The sequence below is a fragment of the Panicum virgatum genome, chromosome 8K (assembly GCF_016808335.1).
Source record: "Panicum virgatum strain AP13 chromosome 8K, P.virgatum_v5, whole genome shotgun sequence".
In the NCBI taxonomy this organism is placed as follows: Eukaryota; Viridiplantae; Streptophyta; class Magnoliopsida; order Poales; family Poaceae; genus Panicum; species Panicum virgatum.
This window is the reverse complement of record NC_053143.1, coordinates 21,124,813-21,143,913: the sequence shown is the minus strand read 5'-3', so window position 1 is coordinate 21,143,913 and position 19,101 is coordinate 21,124,813. Positions and strand designations below refer to the sequence as shown.

General features: G+C 48.1%; 2 protein-coding genes and 1 pseudogene across 3 annotated transcripts; all 3 read left to right on the top strand.

The window, feature by feature from the left end:
- Positions 1-1,141: 1,141 nt before the first annotated feature.
- Positions 1,142-18,042, top strand: LOC120644191. 2 transcript variants are annotated; one of them, XR_005663493.1, is made up of 2 exons: positions 1,142-1,602; positions 17,982-18,042. XR_005663493.1 is itself a non-coding variant. In XM_039920755.1 (2 exons), exons 1-2 carry the CDS (start codon positions 1,591-1,593, stop codon positions 5,499-5,501), a joined length of 435 nt encoding a protein of 144 aa, XP_039776689.1. In that variant the 5' UTR covers positions 1,142-1,590; the 3' UTR covers positions 5,502-5,622. The 2 variants fall into 2 exon arrangements, 1 of the variants encoding a protein (XP_039776689.1); XM_039920755.1 differs by lacking the exon at positions 17,982-18,042 and adding an exon at positions 5,079-5,622.
- On the top strand, positions 12,161-14,128 carry LOC120644189 (annotated as a pseudogene).
- Positions 14,597-15,857, top strand: LOC120644190 (benzyl alcohol O-benzoyltransferase-like). Its single transcript, XM_039920754.1, has one exon. It carries the CDS (start codon positions 14,636-14,638, stop codon positions 15,200-15,202), a length of 567 nt encoding a protein of 188 aa, XP_039776688.1. The 5' UTR covers positions 14,597-14,635; the 3' UTR covers positions 15,203-15,857.
- Positions 18,043-19,101: the final 1,059 nt, after the last annotated feature.

Genomic DNA, 19,101 nt, shown 5'->3' with positions numbered 1-19,101 from the left:
GGACTTGCACATGGTCTTCATTGACCTTGAGAAGGCATATAACAAAGTACCGAGAAATGTCATGTAGTGGGCCTTGGAGAAGCACAAAGTCCCAACTAAGTACATTACCCTCATTAAGGATATGTACAAGGATTCGACGATGTTTGTCCGGACATGTGATGGCAACACCACTGACTTTCCTATTAACATAGGCCTACACCAGGGGTCAGCATTGAGCCCTTATTTATTTGCTTTAGTGATGGATGAGGTCACAAGGGATATACAAGGTGAGATCCCTTGGTGTATGCTCTTTGCTGATGATGTGGTGCTAGTTGACGAGAGTAGGGCAAGAGTTAATAGGAAGTTAGAGCTGTGGAGACGCACGTTAGAGTCGAAAGGGTTCAGACTTAGTAGGACCAAGACCGAGTACATGATGTGCGATTTCAGCGCGACTAGGCATGAGGGGGGAGACGTTAGTCTAGATGGACAAGTGGTGGTCCAGAAGGATACTTTTCGGTATTTAGGATCGGTGCTACAAAAGGATGGCGACATTGATGAACATGTTAGGCATAGAATTTCAGCTGGCTGGTTGAAATGGCGGAAAGCTTCTGGCATCCTTTGTGACAAGAGGGTGCCACAAAAGCTAAAAGGCAAATTCTATAGGACAGCAATTCGTCCGGCAATGCTATACGGTGCTGAATGTTGGCCTACAAAAAGGCGACATGTCCAACAACTGAGTGTAGCAGAGATGCGGATGTTGCGGTGGTTTTGCGGGCACACAAGGAGGGATAGAGTCCGGAACGAAGTTATTCGGGATAGGGTCGGAGTGGCACCAATTGAGGAGAAACTTACCCAGCATCGGCTGAGATGGTTTGGACATGTCCAACGAAGGCCTCCTGAGGCGCCGGTGCGTAATGGGGTTCTTGAGCGGGTCACTAATGTAAAGAGGGGTAGAGGTAGACCTAAACTGACGTGGGATGAGTCGGTTAAGAGATATCTTAAGGATTGGAATATCTCTAAAGAGATAGTTTTGGATAGGAGCGCTTGAAGACTAGCTATCAATGTGCCTGAACCTTGAACTTATTTCTTTCGGGTTTCATCTCTAGCCTACTCCAACTTGCTTGGGAAAAAGGCTATGTTGTTGTTGGATCGTTAAGGAATAGAGGCCGTATCCTCCTTTTGCCCTCGGGGTTTTGATTCAAGTTTCTTCTCAATGATTTTCGTGTGCCTTCTTTCTATCCTGTTTTTCCCTTTGTGTTTTGGATTTTGCATTTATTTGTGTGCAGGTCCCGCGCGCGTCGCTGCAAGGTGGTGGCGTGCTGCGGCGGCCGGCTGCGAACTGTGCATGCGCCTCCAGCAGCGGCTGGCAGGCACACGCTCTGCACGCAGGCGTAGGCAGACCGAGGCAGCAGCGCCGGCTTGCACGAGGGGCAGGCGGCCCTGGCTCTGGACACGAAGCAAGCGGTTGGTGCTCTCCTCCCAGCCAATCAGTTTTTTGGCGCAGCATCGCAGGAAGGAGGTTGGAACTGGTGTGCGTGTGTGGGAAACTCATGGGTGGAAAGCTGGCTGCCTGGTGCAAGTTTCACCAACGACCACAAGGTGTTCGTAGCAATGCCACACAAGGTATTCCTCTACCAAAGTAAGCGCTTTTATTAATGTTTAATTTTATTTAGTGTTTAGACTAGCTTGTCTTTGTGTTCTGTTAGTAGGTCTTTACCTTGATCTAGTTAGTTTTAATTTTTAGCGCTTTGGGTTAATTAGCTCGTGTTGGGTCTAATTAAAAACAAAAAACAAAATAAAAAGTGGTTAATTTGTGTTAGTGCTAGTTAGTTTTATTTTCAGTTTTTCTAGCTACTTGTTTTACCTGTGCGCTAACCCTTTTGTTTGAGCTCTTAAGGTGTTTTCTCTTGGACGGTTTCTCTCTTACATTCTTTCATGCGTGTGCGCGTGTGAGAGTGTTTGCACTTTTCTCTGACGTTCTTCCGCGTGCATATTCCAACTTCTTTGTGGGAGTATTTTCTAGTGCCGGTAGCCGTCCTGAGCTACGCGGTATTGATACTCGCCTTTTGAGATGTGTCGAGTGCAATCGGGACTTTCTCTCTAGTTTCTTGAAATCGGATTTGAAGCTCTCATTCACCCTCTCTGGTCGCCATTCCGGTCCTACACACGCTGAGATTAATTAAGGTCATAAGATGCAGCACGCTGGAATTAATTAAGGTCATGAGACGCTGCGCACGTGCTGGCTACGGAGGTTTCACGTTCGCCGGGCGCCCGTTGAGGCCCAGGTGGCTGGCCCTGATCAACCTGCAGCCTTCTGAGTTCGTCTGAGACAGACAATGAAGCGTTCCAGCATGTGCGACGAGATGCTCGCTCACGTGCTCTCTGTCCAATAGTGATTCGCTGGATGAACAAGCTAACCACTAGTTCGTATCAATCGCGGCAACAAAGCTTTCAGGATGGACCGTGAGCTCCAGACGCAGCGTCAGCCCTTCAATAGGTCTTCCCTGGGGAGTGGAAGTGTGGAACAAGCAACGGACGGCAACTCGCCAGCGACGAAGTGTCACGTGGAGTTCGCCAGCAACGAAGTGTCGTGTGGAGTTCGCCAGCAACGAAGTGTCGTGTGGAGTACGCCGCCCACGAAGACACCTGTGAGGCATAGCAGCAGCCGCCGTGATGGCCCAAGACCTCGACGGCGACGACGACACCTTTGAGGCGCAACGGCAGAGAAGACCAGGAGATCGCTGGCGTGTTTCGGCTGCACGGGCCTCCACTACTGCGCCAGCGATCCTGCGTCCGACGTCCTCCCAGCATGAGCGAAGGGAGGCTGCGCTCGGGACGGCGTGCTAAGAAACCGAGTGAGGAGCTCGCAGGCAACCAGCCTACACCACTGCGCCCGACGTCCTGCCGGCGGCCGGCGGCCACCACTGCGCCCAACGTCCGCCTACCATGAGCGAAGGGAGGCTGTGCTCGGGGCGGCGTGCTGAGAAACTAATTAACATATCAAACAGTGTCTTTTGGACATTAAATTTTTACACGGAACTACATATACATAAAGAAAACTAAAGCATAAATTTTAAAATTTTGGACCAACAGATCTACATAAATTAATTAAACAGGCTTAAGAAAATTTAATATCTAACAGAGGCAAAAAGGACATTGAACATGCATGGATATTTTTTTGTGGTAGATCTGGATCTAAACAATCAAACAAAACTTGTTTTGTAATTTTAGCATTTTCAATTGATTTGTTATGAATTTTATAAATTTCAGCCAAAATCAAACAAATTAAATAAAAATCCACTCCTAATCTCCCCTGACCAGCGGGCTCCACTGGTTAGTGGGAGGGGCGGCCTGGCCAGCAGCCTCGCCATTGCCACGGCTTTGGCCATGGCCGGCGCTGCGGCGGCGCGGCCGTTCCTGCCGGCGCACGGCCGGCCGACAGCGCGGCCGGCGCGCTCGGAGCATGCCGGCGCACCAGTGGCCCGGCACAGGGTTGGCACAGAGGCAGCCTACGTTGGGCGGCGGCATGGCGGCGGCGGCGTTGCCCAAAACGAGCATGGAAACTCACCGAACGTGTAAGAACGAGGAGAGCATGAGCATCAAAGTCTCACGTACAGTCGATTTGAGCTGTTAGGCGGCCGAAACGGTGGCTGGAGATGGAAGTTCGACGGTGAGGTGGAGCTCGGGCGGAACTGGAGGCCAGCGACCGTGAAAGCTTATTTCTGGCAAGGTGGGGGTCGGGGTGGTGTTGGAGGGATTGGGAAGGAAGCTAGGGAGGTGTGTGATCTTCGGGTGTGGCCGTGTAGGGGTCCGCCCAACACTGCGACGTTCAGGGTAGTGTTTAAGGCAGCGACGGTGGCGTTCATCATGCGAGCGCGGAACAGATCGCGGAGGGGGTGATCGGACGGGCTGATAGACCACAGGATCGGACGGAATCACGCGAGCTCGGAACGGAACAGATCGCGGACTGGCTGAGGGACCATAAGATCGGACGGGCTAAGATCGTCTGAGGGACTACCACCAGGCGGAGGGGGACGACGGTGCCGAGCAACGCACGGTCGCCTCCTTTGATTTATTAGTTGTAGAGATTGGACCGAATTGTATATGAAAAATTATCTCCGCATACACTTTGTTAAAACCCAGGATCCGCTTCATACTATGCCATCCGCCCATGGCCTTACTATGAATAGGATCAAACATTTTCTCAACAGTCAACCATACCTATCACTACGGTCCTGTTTGGGAGGAGTTAAAGTTGGCTGCTAAACTTTAGGATACATATTATCACTTATACACATGCTAAAGTTTTTTAGTCTTGGCTAAAGTTTAGTTCATCCTATTAGTACTCCCATTTGGAGGAGCTAGTGCTACTTTCACCTGTTAGCACTTGGATCCAAATAGAGTCTAAGGTATTTGCTTGGAAAATTAGGAAAAAGGTACATGACAAGCTGACCACCAAATTCTACCAATATCACTACTACAAAACCTACTATTGCAAACGTCTCATCACCACTGGTTTAAACCAAACTGGCTGTGATATTCTATCAACGCTTTGGAATCGTCGGTGATAGTAGGCATCAGCACAGGGTCTACCCAGGAGGAGGAGCCAAGGAGCTAGTCCGTGGCTAGAGGAGGTGAGCAGCAAGGTAGCGGCCAAGCTGAGGGGTGGCGGCGCGAGGAGGCGAGGAGCAGGGCAAAAACTATTTTTTTTTACTTTCTGAGAATGGCAATCCAAACAGATGATAAGCCGACGGTGATAGTTACGATCATCACCATCGACTTAAATCCAACGGTACTCAAAACCAGCGGGGCAGTGATGCACTTTTACAACCGGCGGTGATAGTGGTAGATGTAGTAGTGTATGTTTGGGCTGAGAAAAAGCCTTGGGTTGACCGTCAACTCATTGGTGATGATGAACACATGTGCCTAGCTGAATTCGAGAGATTTTCTACTATTCAATGCGACACGTGCAGTGCATGGCTCGTTTTTTAGACCTCTCGCCAGTTTATCAATTCAATGATTGATGATTTATAGTAATCGTTTCCCCCTTGCAAGCTGGACCATCAGTTGTTACTATATAGGGTCACTTTGGTTGCCAGGCTAAGAGGCTGGACAGGCTAGCGGCACGCAGGTTTGATACATCTGGTTCTCTAAGCCAGGCTTCAGCAATGCGAGGGAGGATCCGAAACTGGCTTGCTGGAAATGCGGGGATCGAGCGTTTCCAAGAAGCTAGGCTTGCACAAACCTTGCTAGCTCAAGAAATCGGCGGCGCGGATGCCTCCACTTGGCCACTCCTCCCTCCCCTCCGCTGCGAGCCTCCCTCTCGGTCCCACGCCGGGCAGCTCCGCGCCTTCCCCGCCAGCACACTTCAGCGCCATCTATGCCCCGCTGGCTTCGGCACCCTTCGGGCTGCGGCGGCCGCGGCCGTGTCCCATTATCCACCACAAGCCATCGCCCCTCACATCCGCGTGGCAATCCACCCACCTATGCGCGAGGTGAGCTTGGCATCCAATCCAATCTAGTCTTCATCTCTTCGGCTCGTGTACTCAGATTTTATATTCATCATGTACTGAGATTTTTCATCGACTTTTTTATTGGTCGAGGACATATCATTTCTTTTTGTTATGTTGATTTAAGAGGATTTGAAAGTGATCGGTTGCTCTATCCTAAGAGGGGGAAGGGGTGAATTAGGCAGTAATAAAAACTTAGACCTATGGCTCCAACTAGTTTGCACAAAACTTAAACTAAAACATGCTATCTAGATGTGCAACTAGGTTGTTCTAGTGTGAAAACCCTATCCCAAAAGAGTTTAGCAACCTATAGCCTTTCCTATCAAGAAACTGCTCTATGAAAGTAAAGGCATACAAATTGCTGGTTTGAAATGCGGAAGCTTAAAGAGTGGGATAGGAGATAGCAAACTCTTGACGCGGGTGTTTATCCCGTGGTTCGGTTAGCCACAAAGGCACACCTACATCCACGTTGTTGTAGCACTCACTAAGAGTATTGCTACTCGGCCACCAAGTCTCTTCCGTGAACACAATCACGGTCACCTTGGCCCCGGGTTCCACTAAGGAGGTTCTCCACAAAGGATGGGGGTCTCCACATCCCCCGCACAAAGTGTCTTCGCCGCTCCACACCAAGTCGGAGGGTCGATGACGTTGCCGGCGAGCTTCACGCTCCAAGGTGCCGGCGCACCAAGCTCTTGTTTTGGTTCACTAGAGAACCACAGCACAAAGGCTCAAGGCCTTGCAATCACACTCACTAAGAGCTAATCTAGCACTCACACTTTACAAAGCTAGTGCTATAAGCTAAGGATATGATCTATGAGCTCTTGTATGGCTTGGAGATGTTCTTGGATGTGTATGAGGTGTCTTGGGACTCCAGCAATCTTCAAATGGCCGGGGTGAGGCATATATATAGGCCACCAAGTCTTGTAGCCGTTGCTCCAACGGTTAGCTGAAAATCTGCGTACCACCGGAAGAACCGATGCCTCTTGGCGGGGGTAGCGTCGGTTCATCCGGTCACTCATAACACGAAGTAGCCGTTGGACTCCTGACGGCTGACGCAGAGACCACCGGTTGAACCGATGCTTTGCACCGATGCTTCACCGGTTCAACCGGTGCTGAAGGAATCTTCTCCTGGACGCTGACGTCATTACACCGGTGGTATGCACCGATGCACCGTCGGTTGAACCGGTGCTGAAGAAACTTCTTCTGGGCACTTGACATCGTCTCTGGTACAAAGGACTGCCAATGCACCGATGCCCTTTTCTTGGACCGTCGGTTCAACCGGTGCCTAAAGGCTGACTTGGCTTCGATTCCATCCTGCACCAAACATCATGGCGTCGGTTCTTCCGATTACCATCGGATGCTCTGATGCCCATGGCGTCGGTTCTTCCGGTGCTACTGACCGAAGAGCTTTCAGGGCGCTACCCTGAGACCCGCGAGGGGCGGCTCCCCCTCGACCCCCGTCCGCTAACCGGGTAGCGGAACCCCCGTAGGGGCGGCCCTTTGGGCCTTGCTACGCCTACCTTCTCTTTCTCTTTGTCATCACTTGAACCTAAAAGCCTGAGAATGATCATCTTAACAATCATATTAGTCCAAGTGTTGTGTTGTCATTCGATCACCAAAATCACTCGAAATGGCATAAATGGTGCCATGTTCGTTACAATCTCCCCCTTTTTGGTGATTGATGACAACACAATTAAAGCAAGCATAGAATTGCAAAAATTAACAAATTTAACCACTAGATACCAATTGAAATCAATTGAGAACCACTTACGCTTGCTTGGATTTTTACCACCATCCAATGATGATTTGGCCTCCCCCTAAAACCATGATTCCCCCTTTGAACCTCCCCTTATGTTGCTACTTCTCCCTCATGACTTGATTCACTTAGGTATTTCTCCCCCTTTGGGATATGCTTCTCCTCCTTGAGAAAATACCTTGCTTTGATCCACATTTCTCCCCCTTTGGAATCAAATCACCTAAAAGGTCTTGCTCCAACAAAGGTCTTGTAAAACAATATAGCTTAAGAGAATATTAGTAGCTTAGGGAGTTAGTTCCATGACTCATGATCCAATTGTATGATATCAATGAAGATACAAATTGAAAATTTACTATGGTGGATCACAAAATCACGAAACTAGCATGACATGAGCTATGCTTTCCATAAGTATGTGCACAAAATGATAATGTGAAAATCAAGTGCACAACTAAAAGTAATAACTAGAAAGCTTAGATCATATCATGCACGGAGGTAGCTCTAAAGTAAATAGAAAATGACAAAAGATACCAATTTAATAAGTTTAGAACCTTGCATACCTCCGGGGGTGACTTTGTTTACCTTGTATGTACCAAAAGAAAGTGACTTGCAACCAATTGAAAGTCTTTAAACAAGAAGCACTTGGTACACCAAGGTTAAGCAAATGTATGAGCACATAGCCTACGAACTTAGATATGAGCACTTAAGTTCAATAGAGCATGGCTCAATATGCATGAAAATATAATTTATTTAACCACTCTTAGAGAGTTATTTGTTCACATTGATCGTGAGAAACATTTTCTTAGAGTGTTAACTCCATGTGAGACTACAAAAGATAAACTTGAAAACATGTTAGTCTCAAAATCACAAGCCATAGGATGAACTCCCCCTAAATGTGTGCAATTAGTGTTTGAATCACCAAGCAAATGTATGCATATTAATTTTGACACAATTAGGAAGTTTACCCTATAGCTTGTGTTCATGGTACACATATGAAATACATACCTCATGAAGTCCATGTACCATGAAGGGTGATTTTGTGTAGCTTTCTACACACTTATCAAACCATGTAGGTTGCTCATGGGTTAGAGTCATGACATAAGCAACCCACCATATATAACACTAGGTGATGCAATGCAAACAACCTAGCAAGAGCAATGGAGCTACATGATGCTTGAATTGAAACTTTTAGCTACCATTACCTTATGGGGGACTTGGGCAACAAATGTCCAAGTTGTGAGCTTAGCTTGTTTTGGCTTGAACCTTTACTTCAACTTGTAAGCTAAGCCTCCAAATCCCCCGAAGCCAATCTTGGGCTTCAAGTCTCCTTTGGAACCCACACCATTTGAGGCCCCTTCATATTGATGATGACATCCTTGGGCACCCAAATGGGGCGGTTCCAACTCGTTTCTTGCTTCCCAACCCTGTGAGCAATCACCTTGCCATTTGTTTTCTTCTTGATCACATAGGAGATGCTATTGCTTTTGTTCCTACGGTTAGGCTTGGTGTAGATGAGAGAACTCTTGATTGTTAGCTTCTTCTTGTTCTTCTCATCCGAAAGCTTCTTTCTTGGTTGAGGACACTTGTTGGACTTGTGGCCTTCTTTGTGGCACTTAGAGCAAGTCACGGTGGACCCCTTCTCAAGCTTTTTCACCATGTTCTCACGGTTATCTTGAGAAGGTTGGACATTGCTCTCCATGCATTTACCCTTTAATCTATACAAGTCCTTCATGAGCATTTCCACTTCTTGCTTGAGCTCATCATTCTCCTTGGCAATAAGATCATCACATGATTCTACAATAACATTCTCATTGCATTTCTCATTGCAAGGGTTAGAGCAAGAATTATCAATTAAATCAATGCAAGAAGTTGAAGCATCTACCCTAGAGATAGAAATTGCACAAGGGATAGTTTGCTTTATTTCCAAAGAGTCATTAGTATCACTAATGCTCTCAAATTTTAATTTGAGCTCTTCATGCTCCTTGCTAAGCAAATTGAATTTGCACATTAAATCATCAAAATTTGTAGCAAGAGAAGCATTTAGATCCTTGAGAGCATTAAGGTTTTTAATTTCTTTTGATTGTCTCTTAATGACTTTTTGATGCTCATGAACAAGATCAAGAAGTTCATCAATTGAAGGAGAATTGGAGTCATCATCACTTACATCGCTATCCATATCTTTGGCCATAAGGCAAGTGTTTGATGCTGATCCGAAGTTGGTGCGGGTGGTGAATCTCTTGCTTGATTCATCGCTTGTGCTAGCACTTGATTCTTCACCACCACTAACCCATTCACCAAATATGGTAAATGATTCATGCTTGGGCTTCTCCTTCTTTTGCTTGTTCTTCTTGAACTTCTTCTCAACCTTCATATGTTGATGGTGAGGCCCATCTTTGAGGAAGACCAAATACCCCGTTGAGTTGATTTCCTTTAAGCACTTGTTCATCTTCTTTACATGCTTGTAGAGGTTGGGGTTCATTGGCTCTTGATCTTCACTTGAGGAGCTTCTTGCTTCCTCTTCTTCCTCATCACTTGAGCTACCTTTGATGGCCATCTTCTTCAACTTCTTGACTTGCTTGCATGCAAGTGCACTATGTGTTGGTGAAGAAGGTGGCGCTCTTGGCTTGATTTCATGACGTAGCTCATGGGCGATCACCTTGTTTAGGACTTTGTTTGGTGTCATTGTGTTGAGATCTTTCTCATAAAGAATTGTTGTCACCAAATCATAGTCCGGCCTTCTAAGTGAGTGAAGGATCTTGCGAATGAGTTCCAAATCTTGAATTTTCTTCACATCTAGAGAATTAATCTCATTCACAAGAATATTCAACCGTGAGTACATAGTTTCGGCATTTTCATGATCAAGTTGCTTGAAACTATTGAGTTTATCAATGAGAACATGATATTTTTTATTTGCAACATCTTTTGTGCCTTCATGGTTCTCACTAATAGTTTTCCATAAATCTTTTGCATTTTCACAAGCAAACACACGGTTGAACACATTTTCACCAAGAGAGTTTAAAATAGCACACTTAGCTATAGCATCGTATTGCCTCTCTTGTTGATTATTGCTTTTAGTTCCTTCACTAGTAACTCTCCAAACATTTAGGCCCTTTGCTTGGAGGTGCGATTGCATTAGAATCTTCCATCGTTGGAAGCCCGTGCCATCGAAACGTGGAGGAGGTCCTAGAGAATCCATCCCTTCCCCTAAAAGAGCTAACTCACTAGGCGGTGAAGCCTACCGATCTTATGAGCCGGTAAACACAATTTTGCCAATAGAATTGGCTTTGTTTGTGAAACAAGTGAGTCCCCGCTCTGATACCAATTGAAAGTGATCGGTTGCTCTAGCCTAAGAGGGGGAGGGGGTGAATTAGGCAGTAATAAAAACTTAGACCTATGGCTCCAACTAGTTTGCACAAAACTTAAACTAAAACATGCTATCTAGATGTGCAACTAGGTTGTTCTAGTGTGAAAACCCTATCCCAAAAGAGTTTAGCAACCTATAGCCTTTCCTATCAAGAAACTGCTCTATGAAAGTAAAGGCATACAAATTGCTGGTTTGAAATGCGGAAGCTTAAAGAGTGGGACAGGAGATAGCAAACTCTTGACGCGGGTGTTTATCCCGTGGTTCGGTTAGCCACAAAGGCACACCTACATCCATGTTGTTGTAGCACTCACTAAGAGTATTGCTACTCGGCCACCAAGTCTCTTCCGTGAACACAATCACGGTCACCTTGGCCCCGGGTTCCACTAAGGAGCTTCTCCACAAAGGATGGGGGTCTCCACGTCCCCCGCACAAAGTGTCTTCGCCGCTCCACACCAAGTCGGAGGGTCGATGACGTTGCCGGCGAGCTTCACGCTCCAAGGTGCCGGCGCACCAAGCTCTTGTTTTGGTTCACTAGAGAACCACAGCACAAAGGCTCAAGGCCTTGCAATCACACTCACTAAGAGCTAATCTAGCACTCACACTTTACAAAGCTAGTGCTATAAGCTAAGGATATGATCTATGAGCTCTTGTATGGCTTGGAGATGTTCTTGGATGTGTATGAGGTGTCTTGGGACTCCAGCAATCTTCAAATGGCCGGGGTGAGGCATATATATAGGCCACCAAGTCTTGTAGCCGTTGCTCCAACGGTTAGCTGAAAATCTGCGTACCACCGGAAGAACCGATGCCTCTTGGCGGGGTAGCGTCGGTTCATCCGGTCACTCATAACACGAAGTAGCCGTTGGACTCCTGACGGCTGACGCAGAGACCACCGGTTGAACCGATGCTTTGCACCGATGCTTCACCGGTTCAACCGGTGCTGAAGGAATCTTCTCCTGGACGCTGACGTCATTACACCGGTGGTATGCACCGATGCACCGTCGGTTGAACCGGTGCTGAAGAAACTTCTTCTGGGCACTTGACATCGTCTCTGGTACAAAGGACTGCCAATGCACCGATGCCCTTTTCTTGGACCGTCGGTTCAACCGGTGCCTAAAGGCTGACTTGGCTTCGATTCCATCCTGCACCAAACATCATGGCGTCGGTTCTTCCGATTACCATCGGATGCTCCGATGCCCATGGCGTCGGTTCTTCCGGTGCTACTGACCGAAGAGCTTTCAGGGCGCTACCCTGAGACCCGCGAGGGGCGGCTCCCCCTCGACCCCCGTCCGCTAACCGGGTAGCGGAACCCCCGTAGGGGCGGCCCTTTGGGCCTTGCTACGCCTACCTTCTCTTTCTCTTTGTCATCACTTGAACCTAAAAGCCTGAGAATGATCATCTTAACAATCATATTAGTCCAAGTGTTGTGTTGTCATTCGATCACCAAAATCACTCGAAATGGCATAAATGGTGCCATGTTCGTTACAGGATTACATACTGATTGTGCGAGCTTTAAATACCAGCGAGCTTGAGCTAAGAAAAAAGCAATTAGTATGCAGGAGAGGTGCATCTGGTGGGGGAACTTTGCCTCCGGTCTAGTCCAAAGTTATCGTATCACTGTAGCCAGCCAACCAAACACGACACATAGTCCAGCCTCCAGGCCATGCTAAGTTATGCAACCAAATATGACCTTATAGCATCTGTTAATCAAGTCTTGAGCTAACCAGGCTTAGTCTCTAGCCAACAACCAAATACATCCATAACAACATAGAAGTAAGCAAACACAGACACTTACGGACAATCGATCTCTCGTGCATTTGCAGCCACAGAAATATGGCAAGCTCCTCGGCGGCGCCCAAGTTCACGGTGCGCAGCGACCGGCGGTGCTGGTGGCACCAGCGGCCTGTACGCCTCGTGAGCTGAAGCGTCTCTCGGATATCGATAACCAGGCCAGTCTGAGGTTCCAAATCCCCGTCATCCAGTTCTACCGGAGGAACGAGTCCATGGGCGGCAAGGACCCCGTTCGGGTTATACGGGAGGCTCTCGCAAAAGCCCTTGTGCCCTACTACCCGTTCGCTGGACGGCTCCGAGAGCACGATGGATGGAAGCACGCTGTTGACTGCACCGGTGAGGGGGTTTTGTTCGTCGAGGCCGACGCTGATGTTGGCCTTGAGCATTTTTGTTCTCCCCTACTGCCGCCCTTCCCGTGCCTCGAAGAGCTCATCTTTGACGTCCCCGGCTCTTCCGCCATCCTTAACACTCCCCTCCTGCTCTTCCAGGTAATGAATGCTCGTCTTGCCTTCGACACTATTGAACCTGTCTTTAACTAGTAGGTAAGAAAAACGAATAGAATTTGAGAAATTCCTAATTCTGGCACGGAACAGCATATCAAACTTTAGTGGAAATCTGGCCATTATATGTCTGGTGTGCAGGTGACGCGACTCGCCTGTGGAGGATTCATCCTTGCGGTCCGACTGAACCACACCATGGCTGACGGAGTGGGGCTGACACAGTTCTTGGGCGCCGTGGCAGAGCTTGCGCGGGGTGCGCAGTCTCCGTCCGTGCTGCCGGTGTGGAAACGGGAGCTGCTGGAGGGGCGTAACCAGCAACAGAAGGCGCTGGTGCACGACAAGTTGAACGAGGTGCCGGGCAGGGGCAGTGACACTGACACCAAGGACTGCAGTCTCATGCTTCAGTTAGATAACACGGCGCTCCGGCTCCGCTCCTTGTTCTTCGGGCCCCAAGAGATCGCTGCTATTCGAGCCCAGCTCCCGCCGGACCTTCAGAAGCGTACCACAAAGTTCGACACCATCGCGGGTTGGACATGGAAGTTCTGCACGGTGGCGCTGGCCCCGGACCCTGACCCTGACGAGGTGATGCAGCTTGTGGTGTTCGTCAACGCCCATGGTCGCAACACCGCCGCGGGCAGCATCCCCATCGGCTACTTTGGAAACGCGTTGGCTAGCCCGGTCGCCATATCGACGGCCGGGGAGCTCTGCACGAACCCCCTGAGCTACGCGGTTGAGCTGGTGAAGAAAGCGAAAAACAAGGTGGACATGGAGTACATGCGGTCAATGGCTGACCTCTTCGTGCTGCGCAGGGGGCGAACTCCGCCCTTCACCGCGGGAACGTATTATCTGGTAGACCAAACCAAGGCCAGGTTTCACGACCTCGACTTCGGATGGGGCAAGCCGGTGTATGCGGGGCCGGCAGAAACTTCCCCCGTCCCGTCCTTTCCCTTGCTGCTGAGCTACCTCTTAGCCTCCAAGAACGCCAACGGGGAGGACGGTATCGTCGCGCGGATCAGCCTGCCTGGCCCTGCTATGGATAGGTTGGTGGAAGAGATGAGCAACTGCACCCATCAGCAGATGTGATCCCCCGCTGCACCAGCATCACGTGTTCCCAGTCAAGAGGTCAGCGCTCTGAAAAATTCAACGTGGTGGCAGACTGGCTAACGACCGAAAGGAAACTTCTGTTAGTGTTGATCTCCACCGTTTGGGCCCAATGGACCAAACGGGCCTTGACTCGCGCCTTGATCGGGGGCGCCCAACCCGTGGAAGGCTGGTGGGCCCCCGTCGCGGAGCACACATATAAAAGAAAGAGGTGGGGGTCAGTGGCAGGTAGCCAAAAGATCACCGCCCATTGCCCCACCAATGGTAACCCTAGACGATCGGGGTTGTGCTGAAGCGACGGGAAGTGCCACCGGCCCGCCGTCGCTGCACCGCTCCTTCGTCGTCCGTCGCCCCTGCTCCACGCCGCCGCCGCCATCCTCGACTACTTCCACGGCGGCACTGTGAAAGACAGTGACATTTTTTCTTCTGTAAAGCTCACTCCTACTTGATCTACTCCTAGATGTTTAAATAGAGTATATCAATGGTATCAGAGCCTACTCTAATGAGTAGATCGAGATTGGGATGGATCCGAACTAGGATCGAAAGAATCAAAGGAAAGAAAATTCATTTGTGAAGTTCATAATTCTGGTGCGGCGAGTAGCGATAGCATATCAAACTTAAGTGGAATTCTGACCATTATATGTGTGGTGTGCAGGTGACGCGACTCGCCTGTGGAGGATTCATCCTTGCGGTCCGACTGAACCACACCATGGTTGATGGGCTGGGGCTGACGCAGTTCTTGGGCGCTGTGGCAGAGCTTGCGCGGGGTGCACAGTCTCCATCCATCCTCCCGGTGTGGAAACGGGAGCTGCTGGAGGGGCGCAACCAGCAACAGACAGCGCCGGTGCACGACAAGTTGGACGAGGCGCCGGGCAGGGGCAGTGACACTGACACCAAGGCCAGTAGTATCATGCTTCCATTAGATAACACGGCGCTCTGCCACCGCTACTTCTTCTTCGGTCCCCGAGAGATTGCTGCTATTCGAGCCCAGCTCCCGCCGGACCTTCAGCAGCGTGCCACAAAGTTCGACACCATCGCGGGCTGGATGTGGAAGTTCCGCACGATGGCGCTGGCCCTGGACCCCGACGAGGTAATGCAGCTGATGATGGCGGTTAACGCCCGTGGCCGTAACACCGGCGCGGTCGGCATCCCCATCGGCTACTACGAAAATGCGGGGGGCAGCGGCGGTCGCCATATCGACAGCTAGGGAGCTTTGCACGAAACCCCTGAGCTACGCCATTGAGCTGGTGAAGAAAGCGAAAAACAAGGTGGACATGGAGTACATGCGGTCAATGGCTGACCTCATCATGCTGCGCAGGGGGCGAACTCCGCCCTTCACCGCGGGAACGTATTATCTGGTAGACCAAACCAAGGCCAGGTTTCACGACCTCGACTTCGGATGGGGCAAGCCGGTGTATGCGGGGCCGGCAGAAACTTCCCCCATCCCGTCCTTTCCCTTGCTGCTGAGCTACCTCTTAGCCTCCAAGAACGCCAACAGGGAGGACGGTATCGTCGCGCGGATCAGCCTGCCTGGCCCTGCTATGGATAGGTTGGTGGAAGAGATGAGCAACTGCACCCATCAGCAGATGTGATCCCCCGCTGCACCAGCATCACGTGTTCCCAGTCAAGAGGTCAGCGCTCTGAAAAATTCACCGTGGTGGCAGGCTGGCTAACGACCGACAGGAAACTTCATCTCGTCGCATACTCGCATGTGGATGGATTGCAGTGGTATGCTACTGTATGGTTGTCTCAAGGGTTCTGTTTATTTTACTCCGTTTTCTCAACAAAATAAATGAATCGTTGATAGGTCAATAACTTTTCACGCGTGTGTTGCATAAAGAGGAAGGCATGCTGTTGGAATCCCTCTTGCGCTACTTCTCTTGATTTATACGCTTATCTATCTACGCTTTAAAGAACCAAAATAATTGAAAATATTTCTTATGTTAGGCCCACGTACCATACTCCTCACATGGACCAACTTATTGTTATGGTTGAGGAGTGCGAAAGTTTTGAGGAGAAGAAGAAAACAGCACTTTTTAAAAGCAATAATGCTTCTGCCATTACTTTCTTCACCGTGAAAATTTATGTACCCACCCTAACCCACGTCTCCAGACCCTCCGCAATCGGCGGCCTGCCATATGCGCACGCTTCCCTCACGCTCTCCTTTCTCTATTTTCCATTCAATCGGAATCACACGTCATGCATCTTTGCTTGCATGCAAGTCAATCATGCCATGCCCATTCATGGTCCGGGCCTTGAGGCACTACAAGAAACTTGTTAATCTGTGACGCTCAATCTATGACGATATTCTGAAAACATCATGATATCCTGAAAGATTTTGTGATGGTTTTCAGATATCATCAGAGATTGCGCGTTACAAATTAACAAGTTTCTTTTAGTGAGATGACAACCACGCCAACGCCATACTAAAATTCAGGAATCACGCATGGCAAATCACCATGATAAAACTCTTGCAATGCAAAATACAGCTTTCCTCCCAGGCCTAGGTTTGTTGCTTTCCATGTTTTCTCCCACACACATCCCAGGCAACGTGAGATCCTGTTCGCGATCTGCAGTTGATTGCCGGCCGCCCGCGAGGGCGCGTCGTATGAACGCAATTTCACAAGGTGGCTCCATCTTCTCTTGCTTTACCGCGAGGGCGCTTTACAGAAGACAACAGTTTGATTGACCATACTTTTAATTATGGTCTTTTGGTGTTCTTACCTCTGCTTTGAAGTGCAATTGTGATTTTGCTCTCATTTTTTAACTTTGTGATTTTGTCTTTTATTTTTGATAAGCTGTTGCAATTTTGCCTTTAATCTTTGCGTATTTGCCTCTATTTTGACCGCTGACTAGGGTAAAATCGCAATGAATTGTGAATAGTAAAGCGTAAAATCAAAAAGTTAAAAAAATAAGAGAAAAATCACTATTACACTTCAAAGTAGGGGTAAGAATACAAATGGCCCTTTAATTATTTGTCTTGCATCAAGTAAATACATATGATTTAGCCCCCCACCCCTGATGGCAACGGGTCGAACAACAGAATAGCCGGATTGACACAGAAAGACTACGCCAGCTCTTCGACTTCCCGGGTCACAACCGAAGGCTAGCCCATGAAGGGTTTGATAGTCACCTGGGCCGACAGTGGGAGTCAATTGGCGGTTTTTTATTTTTATATTTTATATTTTCATTTTTTACAAAAATATATTTTTGATTTGGAAAATTACAGAATTATACCCCGGCCGCCCGTTGCCGGGCAGCCGGGACCTGGCCGCCCGGCAGCCGGGCGGCAGGGGCTTTTCCAAAAGAAGAAAAAAAATTGCAGACAGGTCCCTGGGGCTGGTCGCCCGGCAGCGGGGCGGCCGGCCCCCCTGGCCGCCCAACTGCGGGGCGGCCGGCCCCCCGCCCCTATATAAGGTGTTGGCTGCCCCCTCACCCCCATTTGGCTTACTAAAAATCCAGAAAAAAAGAAAAGAGAGGGAGGGAGGGAGAGGAGGGGTGAGGGAGAGGTAAAGCGGCGAAGCCCTGTCGGATTTTGAAGCCGGCGACTTTAGGAAACTAAAATTTTCTACATTTTATAAATAGATTATGTTGTAATTATTTTTTTGAAACAGTAGATTAGCAATCAGTTCAATTATTGTTAGGAGTGATTAGTGGTACATTTAGGTGCAGTTACTTATAGTGATTAGCGTTGATATAGTACATTTAGTGTTAGATTTAGTATTAGAAAATACTAGAAAATTGTTAGAGAAGTATTAAAAAATTAAAAAATGCAAGATAATATTAGAAAATTATAGAAAATGTTAGGAAATTGTATAAAATTATAGAAAATGTTAGAAAAAATTTTAGAAAATGTTAGAAAATAGTTTAGCAATCAGTTTAATTATTATTAGGAGTGATTAGTGGTACATTTAGGTGTAGTTACTGATAATGATTAGCGTTGATATAGTATATTAGCAAACTGATTGCTCACTTGTGATTGCCAGGGCTCAACACCATGGCATCCTCAGGATCCACCTACATTCCATGGAATAAGGTGACGGAAACAGTCCCCCAAGGAGTCCAGATGCCTATGTGTTTTTGCGGATCCTTGTGCAAACTAATGAAATCAAGGGTTTTGGGGGATGACTTTGGCAAGAGATTCTTCATGTGCGAGAATTACTAGTACGACCCGCCCAAGCATTACGGCAAGGACCGAGCAAAGGTACTACAAAACACTATCAGAGTTTGTCACTTTTAGATCTAGTAATGACTTCTAACATGATTTGGGGAAAGACTCCACTGCCTCTATGTGATTTCGTGCAGTGGTTAGACACCGAGCAATCTCAGCAGGATAAGGACCACGTGGAGCGTCAAGCAAGGTGGGCTGCACAAAGGTGGCAACGAATGCTGCATGAAGAACAGATGGAGGAGAAGCGCAAGAAAAACCAGGAAGAGATTCAGAAGAGGATTGCAGAAGTGGAACGTCAGAAGGCAGAGGAACGTGAAGCTGATAGGGAGAGGAAGCGAGAGAGGGCCCGCCGTACTAAGGAAGCAGGGTCTGAAGCTATTAGGAAGGGAAAATATCTCCGGTGCACTCAGTAAAGCACCACCATGTAATCCCGGCATTTTACATTTCCTAAGGCATGTTAGGTTTACTCACAACACGAGGTTATCGTGTTGCCCATGCCATGGTTTTCATTGTTCAAGTATCTAGTAGTACGAACGCCTTAGGCCTCTGCTTTGTAATCGTAGCATTGTTTACAAAACTGTATTGCAAACCGAAAATTTATGATTCGTAACTACCCTTCTATTTTCAGTACACTTTCCAGTTTTTCCAGTGAGATATGAATTTTGAGTTACCACTCTCTTCTGTGTTCTTGGATTGTTCTTCCAGCCATCATATATATAATCAGGGAGCGTACAGTGGAAACTCTATTAAATGCATGCACACTTATCATCTTGTAAAGCGGAGTCTTTGATTTTTCTTTTCATAATTCTTCAAGGAGGGTTGAAAAGTATAGAACAACTCTAAGGAATATTAATTACATAAACTTTTCCTTTTGCTACCGAATGAACTTTCCTTCAGATGATGATGCCTTTCTCCTTTACGGATGCTCTTATCTT